The 21,773-nt window shown below is 38.7% G+C and overlaps 1 protein-coding gene across 1 annotated transcript in view; it reads right to left on the reverse strand.

The window, feature by feature from the left end:
• Nucleotides 1–21,773, reverse strand: part of ZFHX4 (zinc finger homeobox 4) — a 122,074-nt gene that overhangs the window by 96,319 nt on the left and 3,982 nt on the right. Inside the window, exon 2 of the mRNA XM_009574229.1 lies at nucleotides 21,523–21,773. This exon is cut by the window's right edge and continues 252 nt beyond it. Within this exon, the coding sequence (XP_009572524.1) occupies nucleotides 21,523–21,773 (251 nt within the window). The remainder of the gene's footprint in view (nucleotides 1–21,522) is intronic.

The following is a 21,773-nucleotide window of genomic DNA, read 5'->3' on the forward strand; positions in this document are numbered from 1 at the left end:
GTAAAAAAGACTCATGTTTATTTTGAAGGGCTTTGGATCAGATCTTTGGGGATGTGATCAATAAAACTAAATACTATTTTTACATTCTGTTTTTAATGTTATTACCATGTTTATTTTCAATTTATTGTAACACTGTGGCAATATATAAGGCAAAATAAGTGTCTAAGAGAATGGACGTCTCTAATGCTTCTGATTATATTAAATCATTTAATGAGCCATATATACAGAGTGATGCAAAGACAAATCAACTTCTATTTTCAGATCTCCATAAAGCTGGATAAGTGAACGTGCCTTAAAATCATTCCTGTTTTAGATCAATGTTATTTATCACTGTCCACACTAGGAGCTACTGTACATTGCTTCAGAATAATAGATTTAGCTGGTCTGCATGCCAGTGTCCACTCACATACCCATGTCTGACTTGGGGATTAAAATAATCCTTATTCCCCTCCCCCTTCTACTCACCTCTGGCTAAGACTGGAAATAACAAAGAAAAAAATTATTCCTCTACAAGGATATTTGACTTTAAAAGATACATTACAGTGCTTACACTACAATGTTATTACAATTAATATTTACAATTAGCTAACTTATAATAACAGTATTGCTAACCACTGCAGAGATATGTGAGGAAGATATGATAAAAACCTATTAAATGTTAGTTTATTCACTGAACAGCATTAATAAAACTGTTTCATTCTCATTTTTACTTTGCAGTAATCTTGTTTCTCTTGCTATTTGGACTTCATTTGAAGAAGCTCTTATTTGAAAGCCTTTGACTGGCTTCCCCATGAGTTCACTTTCCAGGGTCTGCATAGCTTTGTTCGGGCCAACATTTTTTACTCTGTAGTTCTTACTATTACAGCCTGGCTGCTTGGCAAAATTGCATCTCAATTTTCCCTTCAAGGTCTTTCCTCAAATAATCAATGTCTTTTCTTCCTTTCTACTGGAAGAAGCTTTCCTGTTCTTTTGGGTCAAGCAATATTTTTCCCTCTTACAGCTCTTCGTCAAGGCCCACTGACATCCTAAAAGTCTGGGAATTCTCCAGTATTAACGCTCTGCAGGGAAAGGGGAAATACGGAAAAGTGAAAAATACCACGCTCAACAATATGCCCTTCCCTAAAGAAGATTGATCCCTCTATTGCAATCCAAATCTGCTCTCCCACACTCTGTCTGCATTACAGAAAGTAGTAGTGTTTCCCAGGCAGAGTCCAAGTGCATGCCCTGCCATATCCCAGCTCTGTATCAGGATAAATCCCTGTAGTGCACCATCGTACCTCCACTTCCCCCATTCCCTTTTAGACCACATACAGATTGACTAGCCAGGGCTGGAGAGTCGCCATGCAAGACCCAGAGAGTAATCTGGACACAACCTCGGTAGGTCTGGATTGTTTATTCTGATAATAACAATCACAACACTGGAGTTTGTTTTCCTAATCCTTGCTCAGAGCAGAGTGCACCGAACAATTAATAACGGCTACCGCACAGAGTTAACATGTTACTGCGATGCCGACAAAACTGCAGTGCAAAACAGTAACCAGAGCCAAGCTGTATCTCCCATGGTCCCATGTGGATTCTGCAGAAACTAGCTACCACAAGAGCCAGGCAGCAGATGCCCCGTCCTCTTCCAAGAGGTGGAATAAAATTGTTGAGCTTCCTAAAAACGTAGAGAGGTGCTGTGTGGTACTGAATCATAACTGCTCTTAGAATGATCTATAAAGTGTTTCCAATAGTCATCTGAGTTTAAAAAATGTATTCAAAGTCTGTACCTTTACAAGCTTTACTTATGATATCAAATTATCTATGGAGTAATGCTGATGAATTATTACTCAAATGCGAAAATGCAAGTCCACAGGTCTATGAATGCTCATCTGAAGGGGAACTTTCTGTCATGTTCTTTGAGCAGAAGCAAATTAATTAGTTGCCAAATGGCCCTTTCTGTCTATTGTTTGTACTTCCAAATTAAGTAAATGAAACACTAATTATGACGCAGACACTCCCCTCCCACGCTGAGTGATAAGTTGACAAAGATAAAAAAAAAAAAAAACCCAGATGTGCAGATTCGGTTGTTTACTGCTGGAGTAGTACCTTGCCTTAGCAAGACTAAAATTGCCAATAGAAAGGCATCTTATTTCCATTTGAAACACTCAGTTCTCGTATTCATTTTTGAAGTCTAATGCCATCCTCTGAGAACTGAGGGAGACAGAGAGATGGAAACATGGGAGTAACACTATGAATCATACCCTTGGCCCAGCTATTCTAGCATGCTGTCTGTGCAAGTAGCTAATATCAGATTCACAGAAAAGCAGGGTACAAACACAAGCCCTTAGAGAGCCTAAATGCATGTGCAGTCTGACAAGGGATCCTTGCCTGACCCTGGAAGACAGTCTGCTTATATCCTGACTTTAACAATAATAATAGAGAACCAAACGTTACTGTATCTTTTTGGTTTAGCCCACATAATCAGAAACATCATTAGTGTTCATCCCCTTATCCTTCTTAAAAACCCTGATAAACTGTTTATCTGGATAACCCCCCACTGCAGCGGTGAATTTCACAGGCTGATTATTTACCGCAGAAAACAAGAGTAGCTCTGAGTTTCACTGAAAGCCACCTCCTACTACAGTGTCGAGTAAAGGGAGCACATGGCTGGGTTTCACTCTATCCTTCATCATTTTATATACAGCCCTAAGCCATACCACCTTGTGCTGTGATCCCTTCAGATCTCACAGGCTAAAGCAGGGTCAGTACTTGGAGGGGAGATCTCCAAGGAAAACACGAGTGCTACAAAAAAGAGTTTTGGTAATTCATTGATGGTGCTCTCTGTCTAAATTAGTAATGAGTCAGTGCCCTAGCTTGGTGTTTAACAGCACTGTCCTGTTAGGAAATGTTTTCTTTTGGTTGAAACAAAGAACAGATTTCATAACTGCTTGTACTTAATAAAGTTTTTAAGTACGTGGCACATTTTTTTCAAAGGAGGAAGAGTGTTAAGACAAATGTCTTGGCCAAATTTCAACTTGTAATTATGTTTTGCCTACCTACAGGCAATTCCCTGTGCAGTTTCACTTGAACACAGATTTTTTTTTTTTCCACCTGCCTTGAAAATACTTGCAGTGCAATGCTTCTGCACACGGTTAAACACAAGCTTCCTTCCAGTCTACCAGTATGTACATGAAGATGGCCCTATATGCACTTAGGCTAACACAGAATGGAGGAGCACTGAATTTAATTAACATTGTTAAAACATTTTGAAAGCCTCTGAATAAAGGCTTTACAGAAGTGTAAAGTATTACCATGGTTCCTACAGTCTATTTATTTAGACTTAATAAGATTCTCTTCCTACACACACGCACACACAAAAGCCACCAGCTTTGCCAAGTAAAAGCACATTAATAAATAGTACTGATATCCAAGCCATCAAAATTTCTTTTTGCCTAAGAACAAACTTTCCCACCATGGGCACCCTTTACTCCCTTTATCCTGTGAGAATCTGAAAGACAAGTGAAATTTGCTATGTGGTGGAACGATCAAAAATTAAAAACTTTGATCAAGAAAGCAAGAAAGCAGATGTTGTATTTGCCAACCACTCTCTGAAAATACAAGCTTCCAGCATCTTTGAGATTACACCCAGGGCACTGCTAGTTGATCTGAATTACATATGTGAAAGTGAGGTTTTCAGAGAGAATCAGAGTCTGACTCATTTAAGCCTTTATAGGTTGAAACAGAGTGAAACTGCAACTAGGAACAAGTTGTGAAAATTGGAATAGATCTGGGACAGCAGCTGCAAAATACTTGCTGTCAGAAGCACTGGCTAAAGGAGAGACAGCTGTATTCCTGGCAGCTCAAATCTCCCAAAAGTTTGGAGGTTTACCTCTCTTTTCCCAGCAAATCTGAAGGTGGCAAAATGTGGGCCACTAAGTTCTGTGTTTAGAATTAAAGCATCAGAAGGAGAGCTGGAAAATACTGGATATATTCATCTTAAATTCCTGAATTAGTTCTTTCCATGCCCCACCTCTTGGCTGTTTGTTTTCCATTAATTTCTACGAACTAAATCTGCTGACCTAAGCAAGGAATTTGTTTCAGAAACAGCTATGTTTAAATGCATACTGCAGAATATCCGAGGAAAGCACATCCTGAAAGTGTAAACTGAGCATTCACGAAACAGCCAATTTCTAATGGTACATTTGCAATCAATCAGGGAACAGAAATATACCATGTGTCAAACCAAAACTAACCAACAGAGCACAAAAGTTTAAATGTATTAAATATTGCAGATGATTGTAGGTTGAGCAGCAGCAGCAGGACTGAGCACAATTTTTTGGAAGATATTTCTAAAACAAAAGAAATTGAGAGAAGCTGATTTGAAAGAGAAGCAACATCCATCCATTTAGCACTCGGCCATATATAAATGATGAAGGCATGCTTATCACTCCTTGGGTTATCTCAGTAGCCAAACGTAGAATCCAGCTTACGACTGTGGGACAGCTACACGATGCTGCCTTGGCCATTTTTACCAACTGTTGAATCCCACCAGCATGCCCTCTGTTTACAACACAGCTGGTATATCCAAACACCAAGCCTGGTAAGATGCTGAGTCAAACAATTTATTTCACCATGCAAGTCTGATGAAATAGTTGTGCAGATGAAAATCATCTGCATCTTGGAGACACCCCCACCTCAAGCGCAGATGATTCTCCTGTAATGGCCTTGGGCATATGTTGATGAAGAAGGGTGACAGACTAGAACTCAGCAATACTCCACATGGGAGCACATGAGTGCACCCACTGGGCTGATGAACAACCACCCCAAACTGCCCCCACTCTCGAGTCCTCCTGCAAAAAAAGAATGGAGTCACTCAAGAGTAACTTCATTTATTGCTCTCATCGCCTTCAGCTATTCATCAATACCACTTTATCATCAAATGTATCAAGACTATCTGACAGATCTACAATAATAGGCATGCCTCTGATAGTGTCTAAGGGGTAAAGAAATGCCCTGGTTCCTGTGTCATCAAGTGTAGCTAGTAGCACTGATCCTGCCTGTCGTTTTGCCTTTAAATATAGTAATTCCACATGCAGGTGTATTGAAGGGACAGTAGTTTCATCAATTGCGGCCTGAATGTGCACTTTCAGTCAGTCCTAATTTGACTCTATCTTCTGCCAAGAAAGTGAAAGTAGGTTAGAGTTACCAAGTTAAACTCTCCACATTTTTTCATTGTAATTGACTTCAAACATTCTAAAACATATATACATATATTCATTTCAATAATTAATACAATTAGTTGTGCACATGAATATTTAATGAGTCTTTCCACTAAAGGTTGAACAGTTTAAGGGACTGGTAATAGGAAACAATATTTATTTCATTGGTGGGTTTTAGAGTCCTGAAAATGAAAGACAGGAAAGATCTGTTCCTTCTTGCTAGTACAGGGTTATTCCCTGTAGTGATTTGGCCAGATTAAAAATCAGCATTTAAATAGAAGTCACCAATTCAAAAGAATAGTTCAAATATGGAGTGATTACAATGCTTTTTCCTGCCAGCTGTCTAGCGGTCCATCAGAAATGGTCTGGCACTCTCACTCGGTTTTTTGATTGGGGCATAAGTCATCAAAAGTCACTATTGCCCTTATCAGGATTGTTGCTATCAGCAGAAAAGCCAGGAAGTGATAGCTCAGGTACCAGTACCCCTCCTCTTTACCCTAGGATCATGCTTGCATTCAAGTCATTATACTGAGAGATTCTGCACCAATGGTCTGCAGTTAGCAGATATCAGTTGTCTGCCCTTTCAGTGCAATCTTGAGAACTAAAATTCATTAAAATAATTTTTAAAAATCAGTGCACAAATTGAGACTGAACTATTTAAAGATACTGTTGAACTGCAAAAGACTTGTGAACATTAGAATTAAAAGAAACTCTGAGGATTTGTACTACAGTGTACTACAGTGTCTAATTTCATTTCAATGTGAATTTTACATTTTGATCACCAAGTAAAAGTGAATTCTTTAAAACGCATTAATAGGTTTTGATATGCATCTGCCATTGTTTATTATAATATATATTATTATTTATAGCAGCATAACCCACACAAGTTCCCAAAGGGTTAATGCAACTAGATGAGCTGAAATTCATGAGCATAATCCTAAACAACTGAGTAGAAGTTCTATCAGGTCTATTTCATAGCATCAGGGATTACTGCTAGCAGTCTAATCCTACTGAGCCTAAGGGAGGTACGTTGTATTGTATTTGAAATCCTGGCCAGGAAAGAACGGAAGGTTAAATGGGTGCCTTGCTCTGTAATCAAATATCACAGGCACTACTTATCTATTCAATGAACAACTAACGTAGAAAATCAATTAGGAAACAAATAGCTTCTTCTTTTGAATTTTTTTTACCTAACAAAAAGAGAGACTGAGGAGTAAATGGTTTTATAACATATGTTTAATGAAACTCTATCATACTATCCACTATAAAATAATTCTACATGTAGACTGGCAAACATTAACTAGAAGGCACAAAACTCCCCATAGCAACTGCTGGTGTTTTAATGCTGTTTCTTTAAGTGCTAGGGCTATTTTCAAGGTTAGCATGTATTTTAACACCAGCAATTGAGCATCTTCTCAACGTATAAAGCAGCACGCAGAAACTACGCATACAAAAATATTAACTGACTGCAGATAATTGGACTGTGCTCAAATGAAATCACAAATACATATCCGGTTGTTTGTAACTGAACATCTTAAATTATGTATCAGTTGTGAAGAGCATTTCTTCAGCTGTGCATCATCTTTTGTTCACTTGGTTAAAATCCCAGGAGCACTGAAAAAGGCTGAAGCTCCTGCTGGTCTTTGTTCCCAGCGGGGAGAAGTCCCTTTTGGTGGTCTTGAGGTTAACACCCTACCCGCCCCTCCCCATACCTGTCATTCTGAATAGACTTCACAGTCTGTGCACACAGACAAACAGCCTGACCTGGCCAGCTAGCTTGACCCCTGGGCAGGAAGAAGATCACATCTGGTTATTAATATTGGGACATTAAAAAAATGTAATCTTCAAGGCACTCGGAGACGCAGCCTGGCAATTATACAGTATGCACTGGATGTCAGTCAGGGAGCATGTTAGCCTGATATTATGTCCAAGAATGCTAAAACATTCATTTTGCTCTGATGAGGGGTTTCAAACACAGTCTCCCTCTGTATCTCTGAAAGCTGGTAAGAGAAGTTAGCCCAAAGCACTTAAGTCTTTAGCTAATCTGTTCTTACACTTCCCGATTTTTAGTCTGTTTTACACAGTTTTATAATGTAAAACATGTGTACCTGAAAACTGATGTAACTAGAAAAAAAACAGTGGAGGAAGGCACCTGATAAATGGAACAAAAAGTCTCATTATTATAATTGTGTTAAATGTGCCCCCATTACATTCTCTGAATATTTTACTACTATCCAGACTTTTTACTTCATTCATTCCAGACATCTGCATATTAGATGGTTTAAACACACTTAGTTTATATAATTGGCTAAAATATACAGAAACACATTTGTACATGCTTGTGATATATATTATATACATATGCACGTACACAAAGCTTTATATAGCACAGATTTAACAGTGTCATGTGTGAAATCTTAGTGCCAGCAAACTCAATGGAAAATTTACCTTTTGCTTCAGTTGGGCCAAATCTTAACCCTTTTTAAATGACAACACAGGGTCTCACTAAGATATGTACTGAGACTATCAGACCCCTGGTCTGAAATCTTCATATAGCCAGATAATTATTTCTATTTGCCCCATTGGTTATGCCTAAAACAGAATGAAAGGTCATGGTCTGGAGCTCTTAAATGCTGTATTTTGCTGGCATCCCAGCCTTATTGATGCCACATGGAAGATTTCGGATTGCCAGTGTGAACCCAGCACAGGTCCAGCAACCTTCACAAAGAATGCTCTGATCCCCCAAGATGCACTTCTACACCTGTCATGTGGAAGGTAGAGGAGTATGGGCTTCAGAGAAGTCTCAAGTCAGTCAGGTGTCAACATAATCTCTGTGCTTGAAACCAGACCTAAAATTGTCTCCAAGGGTAGTTATTATTAATGCTCCCAACCCAGATAGCTTAAATCAGCTGTCATTAGTTTGGTTTTGCTGCAAACCACCATCAAGTCTTTTTCCTTGCTTCCTTGCAAATGGAAAAATTTCTTTTTAAATTACATTGGGCCAACACCCAGGATGGACCTTCTACCAATGATGTGTTAATCTTGTGATCTGTGAGTCTGAAAAAGGAGTTTTATAGCACTGGAGGTGGGAAGTTTCCAGCTTTCCAACAGAATGCTAGCACTTGTTTTTAGCTCTGATTGATAGGCCTTGAGATGTCAGACCTTCAAACTGAAACCCTATTATGTATGGAAAAGCTATTATAGGAAAAATGTAAGACGTTTCTAAAATATATTAGTCACAAAGTCACAGTGGTGTTTTTTCCTCAGTATTAGTGGAGCTTGGCTTGGTACATGCAGCCATATGAAAAAAGAGTATTGATACAGTTAAAGAGTGCGCTACAAATTTCTCACATATTTTTCCTAATGCAAAATATGCAGGAGGTTCAAAATGCATGATAGTTTCCTGTGGGATGGTCAGCATACCTTTTTCTGTCTTTATTGCTTAAAACAACACGGCCAACTCAAGCTCGAGACAGTAAAACCTTTATCCCACTCATCCCAAATAATTAGAAATGCATATTTGATAATGTACACAAACACTCACATATGTATACACAAGAGAAAGTGGGAAAGATTATTGGCAGAAAAGGGAAAAAATATAAAGGAGCTTGGGGCTTGGCAAGAGTGAAATTGGGCTAAGTACTGCAGAAATGACACCGTTCCAGACATAGATGCCACTACGAAAATAGACACATAGAGATGGTGGTAGAGCAGGAAGAAGAAGAATGTGGTGAGGTGGTAAACACTGGCCGTATGTGTGCGCAACTGAGGTTGCAGAGAGTAAACCACGAGGCAAGGATGACACTATGCACAGTCCTGAGGGAGCTGGCGTTTTGGAGTGAAATTCCAAGCTTGAGGCAAGAGAGGAAATGTTTCTGACAGGTTGGGGCCTTTCAGGGTGGAGGCTTTCTGGTTTTAAATAGTAGCTGCTTGAAAAACGCTCACAAATGTGGAATAATTTAGGAGGAGAAACAGTCTATGGATGAGGTGACCTAGTGTGTATGCTCACAAAGTATGTCATGGTTATCAATACTCAGCAATCTGTTTTGATCTGTAAAAGGTATTTAGGAGGTGGATTTCGTTCTAACAACACACACTCTGTATCAAACAGGGAAGCTGTTTTGGTGAGAGGGAAAACACTTCCAAATTCAAATCCTTTCCTCTTTTTCACACCCTCTTTGCAGAGCAGTCTCTCTGACTCTGCCCTTTCTCTAGAGCACCAGAAACAAATGGAAAAACCCTAGAAATAAACTTTGGGAGAAAAACAGAAACAGCAACCATCAATTTCAGCAAGAAATTACCCAAATAACAGAACTTTTTAAAGTGGATAATTTCTCACAGTAGTGACAAACCACAGTAGTCAAACCACAGGAGAGCCATGTCCCAGTCAATTGACAGAATTAAGAAACACTGTCATTTTGGAAAACTCCTGGGCCAACTCCATTCTTGGAGTAACACTACCGAGATCAGCAATACTACAACAAAGATGGATTTGGCCCACATTTTTCCCATCTCTTTCCTCTCATCACCATTTTAATAGGAAACAAACAATTTTTTTAAAGCTTCAAACAAATTCTACAGTGGATAAAAAGTCACACAATCGGTAAAACCCCTGTATTTTTCCTGTATCTTTGCAAATGTTTAGACTTTTGTTTAACAATATGACCTATCTCATACTAAAGAAAACACCTCACAGACTCCGCTCATGCCATTGGCAGCTGAATATCTTGTCTTTGTGGCAAATTGAGGAAATAATCCTCACCAAAAACTAAATGCTAGATGAAAATTTGGGGGATGGGGTGTGTGAATGAGAGCCGGGTATATGTTTTAGCAACTAAAAAGAACAGCCGGTGCTTGGAAACAACTGCCATGGTTCATCAAGCCCAGAACGCCCTGACACAGCCCAGCCAGGCTCCCTGCAAGGTGAGCACGTGAGAAATGAAACCTACCTGAGCAAGGGATCAAAATGCAGGACTGCAATCAGACCCTACAGTTTGCGACAGCAGCTGCTGCCTTTCTGTCCCAGGTAAAAACCTTCCTGCGGTCACCAGCATCCCCCTGCGCCAGCTCTGCCTGGCAGCTCCCCATGGCTCCCTGTGCAGGGGGGATTTCACTCCCACCACAGACGCACTTGGGTGTGCTCTAGCCACTGCCCTTCCCAGTCCTTCTCCCGACAGATCCCCTGCATGGCGCGCGGCGGGAAGGACAGTGCACACAGAGCTGGCTCTCTGCCAGCCGGGGACTCCCTGAGCAGAATAACCCTGCGCTCCCCCACAGCAGCGAACTTGCATCAAATCTCCAATTTCTTTTGCTCCATTAATGGCAGAAAGGGAGCTGAGCCAAAGTTAGAGAGGGTTGTCCTGTGACCATGTGTTTGTCATACGTTTCCGTATTTCAAGTTTTCTCCAATGACTAATACCCGCTTTAAGAGTTTCAAACAGAAGTAAACTATTCTAAGATGCAAACTGCCGGAGATAGTGAGAACCATTTAGAAGTATTTCATTATACAGGGCACAGGAAATAAAAAAGGAGAAAACCACCAGTTATGTACTTTAATTTTCCAGAAGGAGGGAGGGGGGAGGATCTAAAGTATTTCAAACCTAATTTTGTGAAAAGATATTCAGTGAGCTACAGCCAAGATAAATGCATATCAACATGCCTCTTTTGCTTTAACTAATTAGCAGTGTTAGAGGGTTCAGTAGCGACATTTCAGCAGTAATTGATCCTCTGATGCAATTTTTGTGTATTTCAAACTAGCCAATACATCCAGCCAAGAGGGCTGTGCAAGGACGGGGGCTGGCAGTCAGCACAGAGGAGCCGGTCACCGCCTGAGCGTGACCTTGGACCCCGGGATGCTAAACACAGGCAATCAACAGGAGCCGCTAGCACTCAGCATTTCTGAAAATCAGACCCCTAATCCCATCACTTTTAGCACTTCCTTCACCACTGGCAGGTAGCACAGCTAATTTAAATTCAGGTGGCACCTACTCTAAACTAGTGTTTATATATACTCACGCAGGGAATTGGGAACTTCCTGGCTTGCTCCGAAATTAGTATTTCATTTCAAATTTTGTGCTGACTTGGTGGGGAGAGCGTTTGGCATCATATTTTCACATTACTTCACACTACATACAGGGTAACTTAGTTACTGTATCTTTCTTTCTCTTCTAAGCCCTAATGTGAAAGGTTTTAACGTCAAGCAGCATGAAGGCCAGAACAATCCAAAAGTCAACACAGCTCCCACAGTATGAGTTCAACCACAACAGACATCCCATCTGTATTTCATGGTGTACCTTGATAACAATCAATAATACATTAAAGTTTGCACTGAACAGTATAAAAAGAGCACACTACAAAGAGTCCATTTGAGTTATGCTTCAGCCTTGTAGTCCACATGCAGAAACAATTTCTTCTGTTTTGCATCAGCAAATGAATATCTGGGGTAAATATTTGCAGATAAATGGCTAATTAGCTATTTCTTTTCTTCAGGCTTAACGAATAGTTAACTGCCTTCGGGTATTTGCACCCCAAGTCACTATGTATAGCAATAAATGTGGGAAAGCAACAAGAAGCAGCTGTCTGAAGAGACAGGCAATGTGACATGGGGGTAAACTGGATTATTCTCTCCCTCGCTCTCTTAATATTAGGGGGAAATGAATTCTTTCACAGGGTAATTCAGAGCTGGAGTATTTCTTTCTCAGCTAACTAAGCAGGAATCGGCCTAACCACTTAATGTAGGCACTAACACAGAGGCAAAAAAGTCATGGATTAGAAACGGACAGAGACAGAAAACAAGCTAGAGGAACTAACAGGCCATTTATCAGAACAAAAGTTACGTCTGGGTCTTCTAACATCAAACCAGGACTGATCTTGCAGAGGGCATAAAAGAATTCATACCAGTAAAGACCAGCCAAAGAACCATCAGAAATGCCAAAGAGGTTTAAAGCTAGCTGAGCAGGCAGGTGAAATTCAGTATTGACAAACGAATGCAAGACAATGGATATTAGAAGGAATAATTTGAACAAACAAGTTACTGGTGTCTAAGTTAAGTGTAACCACTCTAGGATACTTGGGCATCAGTATGAAGGGGGGCATGGGAAGAGAATGCAATGAAAGGCAACATATTTCCAGCACAGAATGCAACAGGATTTGTTTAAAGCAGATTGTATTTTTGGATGCACCAGGCATGGGACAGTAAAATCATACAGCTCCACTGAGAACAGCGTGTTCAGTTCTGAAATATCTGTATATCTCAAGAAAAGTTTAGCAGGGGTAGAAGGAGTTCAGCAATCAGTGATGGGATTAGCAGAAATGTAGAAAAACTTACACTAAAAGCAACACTGAATAGATTGAAATTCTTTGGTGCATGAATAGTGTAAGTAAAAGAGAGACATGATAGAAAGATCATAAAATAATCATAAAGATTATTATGAAGATATAAAGATTATATAGAAAGGTCATAAAACAAGTAAGAACACATGATCTTTCTTGTTCTATTACCAGATGAATAAACAAACTAAACTTAATAACTTATATGAATGACATAAATTTTTAAAAGCTGAAAAATGATATTTATATGCAGGTTAAATTAACCTGTGGAACTCCTTTCCACCGCATGTGATTGAGCCAAGAGTTCAGTTTATAAACTGATTTGATATTTGTGTACATATAATACCACACAAAGACCACTTTTGGGGAAAAAAAAAAAAAGATACTTGAATCCTTATGATGTTAATTCATTGCTCTTTAAGTACAGAGGACATACGAGAAGAAAAATAATTTTCCTGTATGAGCAACATTATTCCATATTTGCCCATGAAAGATTTTTTTTGCTCTGCTCTGAGAAGCAATTGTTGTTAGCCAGTCTGGAGCAAAGAGATTAGATAAGGTGGACTAATGGTATATTTGCTGTGATAGGACAATGATTGCATACTTGGCCTATCAACGTGTTGTTGCTTCTAAAATAGCATTCTCTTCTGTTATGGACAGCCACTGCAAGAGATGTACTTGACTAACTTTATTTGCAATGGAGTATTTTTCATTAGGACAGGTTGGAAAGATATCTCATGATTAAGTGACTCAGAAACTGCTCCAAAGAAGAAAGAAATATTCTTTACACCCAGACCAAATTCTGATAATTTCAGCCCTAGAAGTGTCTATAAGAAAATTATGAGTAACTGGGAGAAGGAAATTAGAACAGAAATGGAAATCCAACTTTTACTGCAGCAGACGCTGACATATACAGACCTTTGTACAGTATTATAGCAGGTGACAGTAGCAGCCTGGGGTATGTATGGACACACATAGTTTTAAAATCTGTTTATGCTCTTGGGAAGTGTCCTCCTTCACAGCTGTCCACAAAGCGAAGGTCTTGCAGCTCTTAGCAAAGCTTCACTTTCTTTATATACCAGCACGAGGATGTACCATCATCATTCTGCACTATCTGCCTGTATTAAGCACACCAGCCTAACAGACAGAGCACCAGGATCAAAAAATATTACAAGCTACAACTTGTAATTTACGTTTTATTAACATAAAAACCCTACCCACATTTAATATAATTACTACTTATTTCTTGTTGTACTATATTGTATTTTGCCCACAAACGTACACATGGAAGTTTATCCAATAAAATATGTCTCCTGCATTGTGCCCAATTCTTGCTAAAACCAACAGAATTGGTATTACTCAGCATTTCACACCAGCCTCTTCACTATGCTTCCTTACAAAATCTGACTGGAGCATTGCTCCAGTGGTACCCCAAAGGAGAAAAAAAAAAAATGCAGAAAATGAATTTGTCTATCTAGCAAGATAGAACCAATACAGTCTCAAGAGCTGTGTATCAAAGCTCAGTCCTGTATGTATGAGGTCTCTAAGGTTTTATTCCCATCAACCGTCCTATAACTTCACAATTCTGGCATTTTGTCTGGATGCATAGTCCAAGGGAAAGTTTCTCCTAAATCACTTAGCAAAAGCAATAGCAAAGCTGAAGTACACATATGCATGTCAAAATATAACTTTCCTGTCACGTCTCAGTCTTTTTGGGTTTTTTAGTGCTCATTCTTAAATACGTGGAAGAGATGGTGGAGAAAAATCCCACCTGGGAGAGTCTGGTAAACTGTAATTACAATTTTAGAGAAGACACCTGTAGTGAGTTGCGTAATATCAGCTAAAATCTCCTAAGGGTAACAAGAAAATCTATGTTGCAAGGCTGGGAGGGAGTGGCTGCTAAATCCATAGCTGCAATCTATTTATGCACATATACACATGCACTCACATTGACATAATACTCTTACATACACTATACACCGCTTCTCTACTTTGAATCTCAGTCAGAAATAATTACATATTTCTCTTAATGTCAGAATGAAAGAACTCCAGGCACAAAAAACAGCTGTTATACAGCCAATTTGTGTGTTGAGCATACTGAATAAATGAGGCTGATCCTCTTTATGCTGCTTTTGCTCTCCTCCTTGCTCACTCTTCCTGCTCTGCAAGAGGAGCTACAGGCTCGACCTCACTGGGCAGGCTGCGCATTGCAAGCTGTGTCCCAATAGTCTGGTACAAAGAGTAGCCTTATACATCCTCACGCAGGACAGCACGCAGGCTGGGATCCTAGACACCATTTCAATGGAAGAACATAGGGATTCTCTAAACCGTGATCTGAGAGTACCTTTCTGCTTTAGCAGTATACCATAAGCGGAGTACAATGCATGCTATTTTTTACAAAGACCATTATGTAGGACTAGATGAGAGCCAGACAACATCTGAACATCAAATTAAATATACATGAAATATAATGTGAAAATTATTTCTCTACTGTTATATTTTTAATTTAAAATAAAAAAGAATAGGTTTGAAATTACTACTCTGCTAGCCCACAACTTGTTTGTGGGTTTTTTTGGGTTTTTTTTTAAATAAATGTACTTCTCTATACTGTATAAGTACATACAGTAGGCATATACATTATGTATAGCTATGTATAGCTGACTACACAATGTGTTCTTTGAACATTCGTTTCTCTTTATACATGTAAGCACAACAGCATAATCTGAATTACAGTAACTAAAACTTGCAGTGGAAATTAAATTTCATAAAACATTTAAAACCTTAAATGAATATAAACCCAAAAGTACTATAAAAATTGAAATATCCTTTATTGTGAGGTTTATGTTTAGCAATAAATTAGAATAACTTTTTTTTATCATTGGAAACAGCTTTCTTCACCTAAACAAACAAGAAGAATAAGATTAAGCAAAACATGTCTTGGCTCCTCAGATGTGCAGACATATTCCAATTTCCTTTCCACAATGATTTTTATGCAAATCAATGCTGCACAATCTCCTGACCTCTTTTACCATCATACTGGGACAATGACAGTTCAATAATTGGACTGGCACATATCTAGGATATTTGATTTTAAATTAAAAAGTTAGTGCAGGACAATTGAAATGAAAAGAATGTGACTTTCTGTTAATTCCGGACTAATCAAGTATCAACATTTCATGCCAAACAGAGTAAAGCAAACAAAGTGATTGGGGCTGTTAGTCCATTCGTCCCCATATGCATATTCTTCACACCCCCCACCTCAGTTGTTAATTCCTAACAACGATGCTTTCATCCAGAACAAGGATAATGAGAAAAACCCAAGCAGTGTTCCTTGGGGAACTGTTACACTAAAAGTTACCTAAGGACTAAATCCCACTTGTGCCTCCTGCACGTGATAAAGATGAGCAAAGCATTCAATATCCCTGGCTGATTTAAAATCCAAATATGCAAACAGCATTATGGAATCCAGACAGACTATTCTGCTTCGCTGATGACAGATGCAGAAAAAAAGCTAGTCTAATTAAGATTTTGACTTTGAACGAGCAGAGAAGTGGACACCTCGCTTTAAAAAAGCGGTGCATAACCCCAGCTGAAGAGCAGGTGCTGCACGGTATTTGCATTTCCTGCAGAGGATGCTAGCTAGCAGGACCAACCAGCTGACCGTGAAAATTCTTGGCCCTAAGTGACCCAAGGACAGACTATAAATCCACCCTATAAAATATAGTAAAAGCCCCGTTTGTTCTTCCACCCTTTCAATATGTGATGTTATACATTTGTGATTATTTCATTTTATTGGGCTCTTTAGAAAGCTGTTTATGATCATTTGTGGACAAAACAAAGGCTCATTGTAAACTCTTTTTTAAATAAGTTGGAAGGTCAATATGAAACAAAGGGCACCACTTTCATGACTGCTACATGCAAGCTATGCTTGTGTGTGTAGTATTACAGTGCATTTCAGCAAAGGGATAGAGTCCTAGCTAATTACAAAGCTAACATATAATAGTATTGCATTAGCAGCCCAAGGAATTCCTATTGAATTGCATACATCTGAAAACAGAAAGACGTGCTTGTGCTGAAACTTAATTATCTTGGCAAGAACTGTGAGGGCCAGATTCTCAGAAGACATAAACACAAAGCTCTGCTTTACACTCCTGAGGACCTAATTCTTTGTTTATTCAGATAACCTCCATCAGATAAAACTTACCATTTGGATTGACTAATTTGCCTTATTATTTATGGTATCTGCAGCTAAGTAACACAATTACTACTCAGCCTGTGAGTAGGAAAAAGAATACTGCTGATCTACAAATACAAGGTCTGAAAGAGACAATCAGCGTGCTCTGCCAGGTTAAAAATGTTAATGCTGTTGCATTCCAACCTAGGCAAAGAAGACAAGCCTTTTTCAAGGACAGTTTTGACTGAAATTCTTTTTTATGGGTTCAAAGTAAAACATTATGGTAAAAAAATGAATACAGCTTTGTTTGTTTCTTCAGTCATCGTTAGCAATAGACATAAAGGTATTCTGTTTTTGAGCCCATATGGAAAGATCATCAACACTTTCTGCTTCTGGGTCCTTTGCCAAAATACCATATCCCACATGCCTTTTACCTTAAAACATAAAAGAAAAGGTGTTGTTCTGGTCAAATAAAGAAATAATTTTTACTAACATACGTCTAATGTTAAAGCTGCCTAAATCCTGCCAAAGACATTAAAACACCATCTGCAAAACAGATTTTCATTAAATTGATCAGTTTAAAGTTAAGCAGCTAGGCAGATGATGCTTTGGAGCTAACCTTTAACCTTCAACCTTCTTAAACTGAAATCAGGTCACTCCTTTTGGGTAATATCTTTGCCGTTTGAGAACATGAGAGGTAAAGTGATCTATCCAAATTGAACTGACAATCATAGCATTAATAGTGTTAAGGATCAATATTTTGTCAATAAAGGGAAAACCAAAGTAGTTTTCACACAGCTGAGTACTACTCTGCTAACTGCTGCCTGTCACTTTCCCTGAGTTCCTAAATAGTTGCATATATGACGTAATCTACGGTAAATATCTAATATAAAATTAATGTCTTTTAAGGCTGTTATCAGCTAATTGAATAATATTTTTTATAGACTAATTTTAAATATTCATTTGTGGTTAGAAATTGATCCTGTTGTTCAGTTACTTGGTTAACTAAAACTTCTTTTCAGCCACTCCAGTTTACTTTGCAAAAAGGATACCCTGTATTTATTTATTTATTTATTAAAAGTATTTGGAAACTATTTAATGAGCACAGGACACGATATATGCGGTTCCCTGAATCAAAAGCTATTTGACTAAGCTACAAAATGGTTTCCTTAAGAGCAGTTCCAGCTATATGTACTTTATATCCACAGAGATAGATCACCGTCCTGCCTCAGCTTCCCAAATCTGCAGAAGTTGAACGCTTCTTCCTGCAGCGTGGACATGCACTCTGTTGCTATAGAGGCTTTCTCTGTTTGCTGGTGGAGTCACTGAATGCTTCTTGATGGATGCTGCGAAGGACTCGCAACTGGTCTGTGGTTTAATTTGCTAATGTCGAGCTCCACAATTCCAAATGTAAGTCTTTGGGAAATTCATTTAGCCCAAGCTGAGTTCACTCAGGGTAAGGCTGTCTTTGTTCTGGTTCCTAGCAGCTGCGTTACCAACACCATTTGAATACTGTGTTTCTGTAACAAGCAATCAGGCCATTTCTTTTTTAAATAACTTAAAAAACAGCTAAAGGTTTCACTTTGCCACATTTAGAATCTAGCTCTAAAAGTGACATTTCAATACTGCCTAAAATTATACAGCCTCAGAAGAGAAGCTCTGATGTTCATGGTTGCTTTAAATGCTACAGTTATGAAAAGCCATCCTTTTATTCCATCTATACGTAAGCACAGGAAGAGAAATCAAGCTGTTACGGCAACATTTATAAAAAGAAAATTCACTAAAACAGTAACATTTAAATAAATATAAATGACTAAAGAAAAAACTTTGAGGTACTTGACAAAGCAAAGGAACAAAGTCACAGATTTTTTTTCTGTGCTTTCAGATGGTTTTAGTATTAAAGTTTTTATTGCCAAACCATATTCACAGCATCTTCATTTTAAAAGAGTTGGAGGAGCTGCTTGAATATAAACACAATTCATGAATATTCGGTAACACTCCCAAGGTATATATCTGTTATTTATACAAATTAATGTTCTTTTTTTCCTCAGGTGCTCTAAAAGTTTGTCTGATGTATCAAGAGAAAAAAAGTTTACAGTTCTCTTGATGTCAACAGCTTCACCAAGACCTGACAAAACTATCAAGTCTGCTAGCAGATAACTTTACAGACTTTCAAAATCTCATTTATTTCCACCTTGAGGCCTGAATGTACATCCACAATTAAAAGTAAAGTTTTCTGGGTGACGTACAGAGGCATTACATTCTGTAATGCATGTTATAAAGCATACACATCTAGAACATTTTGGTTATTTGAGACACATTGTAGTACTGCCAAGCCCAAATCTTAAAAAAACCAATAATATTAATACCCCAATTGATATTTTAAATAAGTCATTCCTCTCCTTCAAATTAGCCTTAAAATGAGATTATATAAAAATCGCGTGTGCACGTGTACATGTTATCTGCTTTCTGAGAGTTCTTAAGCCTAGCTGGGTTCAAATTTCAAGCTTCTCTAAGAAGTCATGAGAGACAGAAACTTTTTAAAAAGCTGAGATTTTCACTAGCAATCCTAGGGACAGGTCTTAAAAAATACATGTACCAGGAGACTTGCAACCCTATGGTTACCAGCAGTACACTTTCAATTGTCCTTCTGTAGGACATGAAGCTTAGAGGATGTCTAAGAGCTTATGCATTCCTTCTCCACTGAGATGTCTTTCACACTGACTGATTCAGAGACTGGAAAAAAGTTAGCGATGGTCATTTGCCATGTGTGATAGCTGCACCACATAGGCACTACTGAATTGCTTGATCTAACAAACCAGGATCCGGAAAAGAAGCAGGTTCAGCGGCAGAACATTTTTAGTGATGAGGGCTAAGAGCTGAGACTCGCTCCCTTAGTACGCTAAATCAAATGTTTTGTAAGACATGCTGCAAACCCAAACATATTTGACGAAGATTTCTCTAGGGGTCGGGTTGAGTGAGTGAAGAGACAGTGCTGTTTTGAGCAGATAGGTTGTACCTTGCAACTCCATAGCTACGCCCACAGCTTTGTTTAAAAAACGAGCAACTGGCATCTTATTTTCAACAGTCGCCGAAGCTTTGGCAGTGAAGCCATCTGAGAAAAGCCCTCTGCCTTCCCATCTCCCATTCTATCATTCCTATCTGTGACACAGTTTGCAGCAGCATCTCTCTGAATGGTGGCATTATAAAACAGATCGTTGAAATAATCCAGGTTAACACTCCAAAAAAGAGATGGGGACCAACTATGTTTAACCTAGATCATTTAAAAAACCTGACTTCGAGTGTGGCTCCACCATCAGCATAAATGGAGGGAGCAAGGAACCGCTTCATGGGTGACAGGGAGCAGGAACTTCTGAAGGCAGTTTTGCTGCTGAGGCAGGCTAACTGTGTCACTAAACTCTCAGCTCTTTTGGCACTTTTCAAAATGGGACTTTGGATCTTCAAAAAAACCAACAAACAAGCACAAAAAGCCCCACCTCCCTAGAGTTAAGGAAAAATGCAATTTAAATAAAACACATTATGAAATTAGCAGAGCAGCCAGCACTGTGGGACAATATAATAGACCCAATCTTGTGTTACTGCCATTTTTGTCCATAGCAGATCCACCGAGGTTACAACTATCAGGTTATAAAATGAAAATCCTTGTTACTGCCTGTGCACCCTGTGTTAGCTCAGAACAACCATTTGAACATGGTTGAACACCAGCAAAATGTTATTTCTTTCTCAAACTAGAGGTCTGCTGAGGCTTTTCTACATTTGTTCCGTGTGTACACGTTTTCAACATAATTAGAAAACCAGCATAGTTGCTGTAATCAGCAGATGACTCCTGATAGTTTAGTTATCACAGATTTCTAGTATAAATCAATAGATAACACTTGCAAAATGGATTTTCTAATCATATTTAGAGCTTGTTACAGTGACTAATGGTTTGCAATATTTCCTGAATTTTTATATCCCCTAGACAAAAGAAGTTTTTAATAAGTTACAAAGTTATTCATCTTGGAAATGAATGTGTTATATTTTGTACATGAACCAAGACAATCAAGCCAATCCAGTAAACACACTGCAGAAAATAAGTTACCCCATAATTAGGGTTTGGAAAAAGTCATGACAAGTTGTGTAATAAATGGTATTCATCACTCCCACATATTCATTATATCCACATAGTTTTTTCCAGTAAAGATAAAAATATAGTTGCCGTTCTACTAACATATTTATCTACACCACACCCTTTCATGTTTGTGAAAAATCATTACTGGCTTGGAAAAGAAGGGCAGACAAAAGGATGACAGCGCTTACTTTTGAATATCCTTGGTAATAATGTGGCATATTGCCTGTGCTTACTGAAAATACCAACGTAATACTTGGCTGTGATAGATTACAGTTGCAAATAGGTACATATGCCAGAAAGTGATCTCCTTTCCTATGCACGATATGGAAAAATCATCATTTTCCACAATCTCCGTCAAGCTTCTGATCAAAATGTAATGAACAAAGTCTGAAAAGATTGCAAGAGATGTAAAACCCCTCTAGCCATTTATTATGAGAGAACTTTTTTTAAAAAAATGTACGTTCCCTGTGTTCACAGCAAGTGCATCCTAAACGGGCCCTCGGGTGAATCAACACGACTCATCAGGAACACTCCTCCCTGACTAGCCTGCATAGTTTTTGTTCGATTATACGCGTGTTCAATAAACATTAATTCTGCTGATTAACCGAAGTCTTGTTCGATTAGGACTGAAACAGTTAATTTCCTGGTCTACTTGGTGCCGACTGAAATTGCTGTCACTGGCTTACCTTGTACAGTTTCAGGGCTGCCTCGTGCCTGTGATTGGTAGTATGTAAGCGCAATTTATCCACGCTGTTGGTGTAGTAGTCACAGGCGTTACACTTTAGGTGAACTGGGTTGCCAATGGCAATACACTTCAGCCTCCACTCATTAGTTTTGCCCCCTTCTTTAATGTGAGCCACCAGTTGATACTTCTGCATGTGTTTGTCAGTCTTGCAGTGGAGCTGGAAGTTCGCTTTGAGCTGAGTGTTGTAGTTAC

The sequence above is a fragment of the Fulmarus glacialis genome, unplaced genomic scaffold (genome assembly GCF_000690835.1).
Source record: "Fulmarus glacialis isolate BGI_N327 unplaced genomic scaffold, ASM69083v1 scaffold9363, whole genome shotgun sequence".
In the NCBI taxonomy this organism is placed as follows: domain Eukaryota; kingdom Metazoa; phylum Chordata; class Aves; order Procellariiformes; family Procellariidae; genus Fulmarus; species Fulmarus glacialis.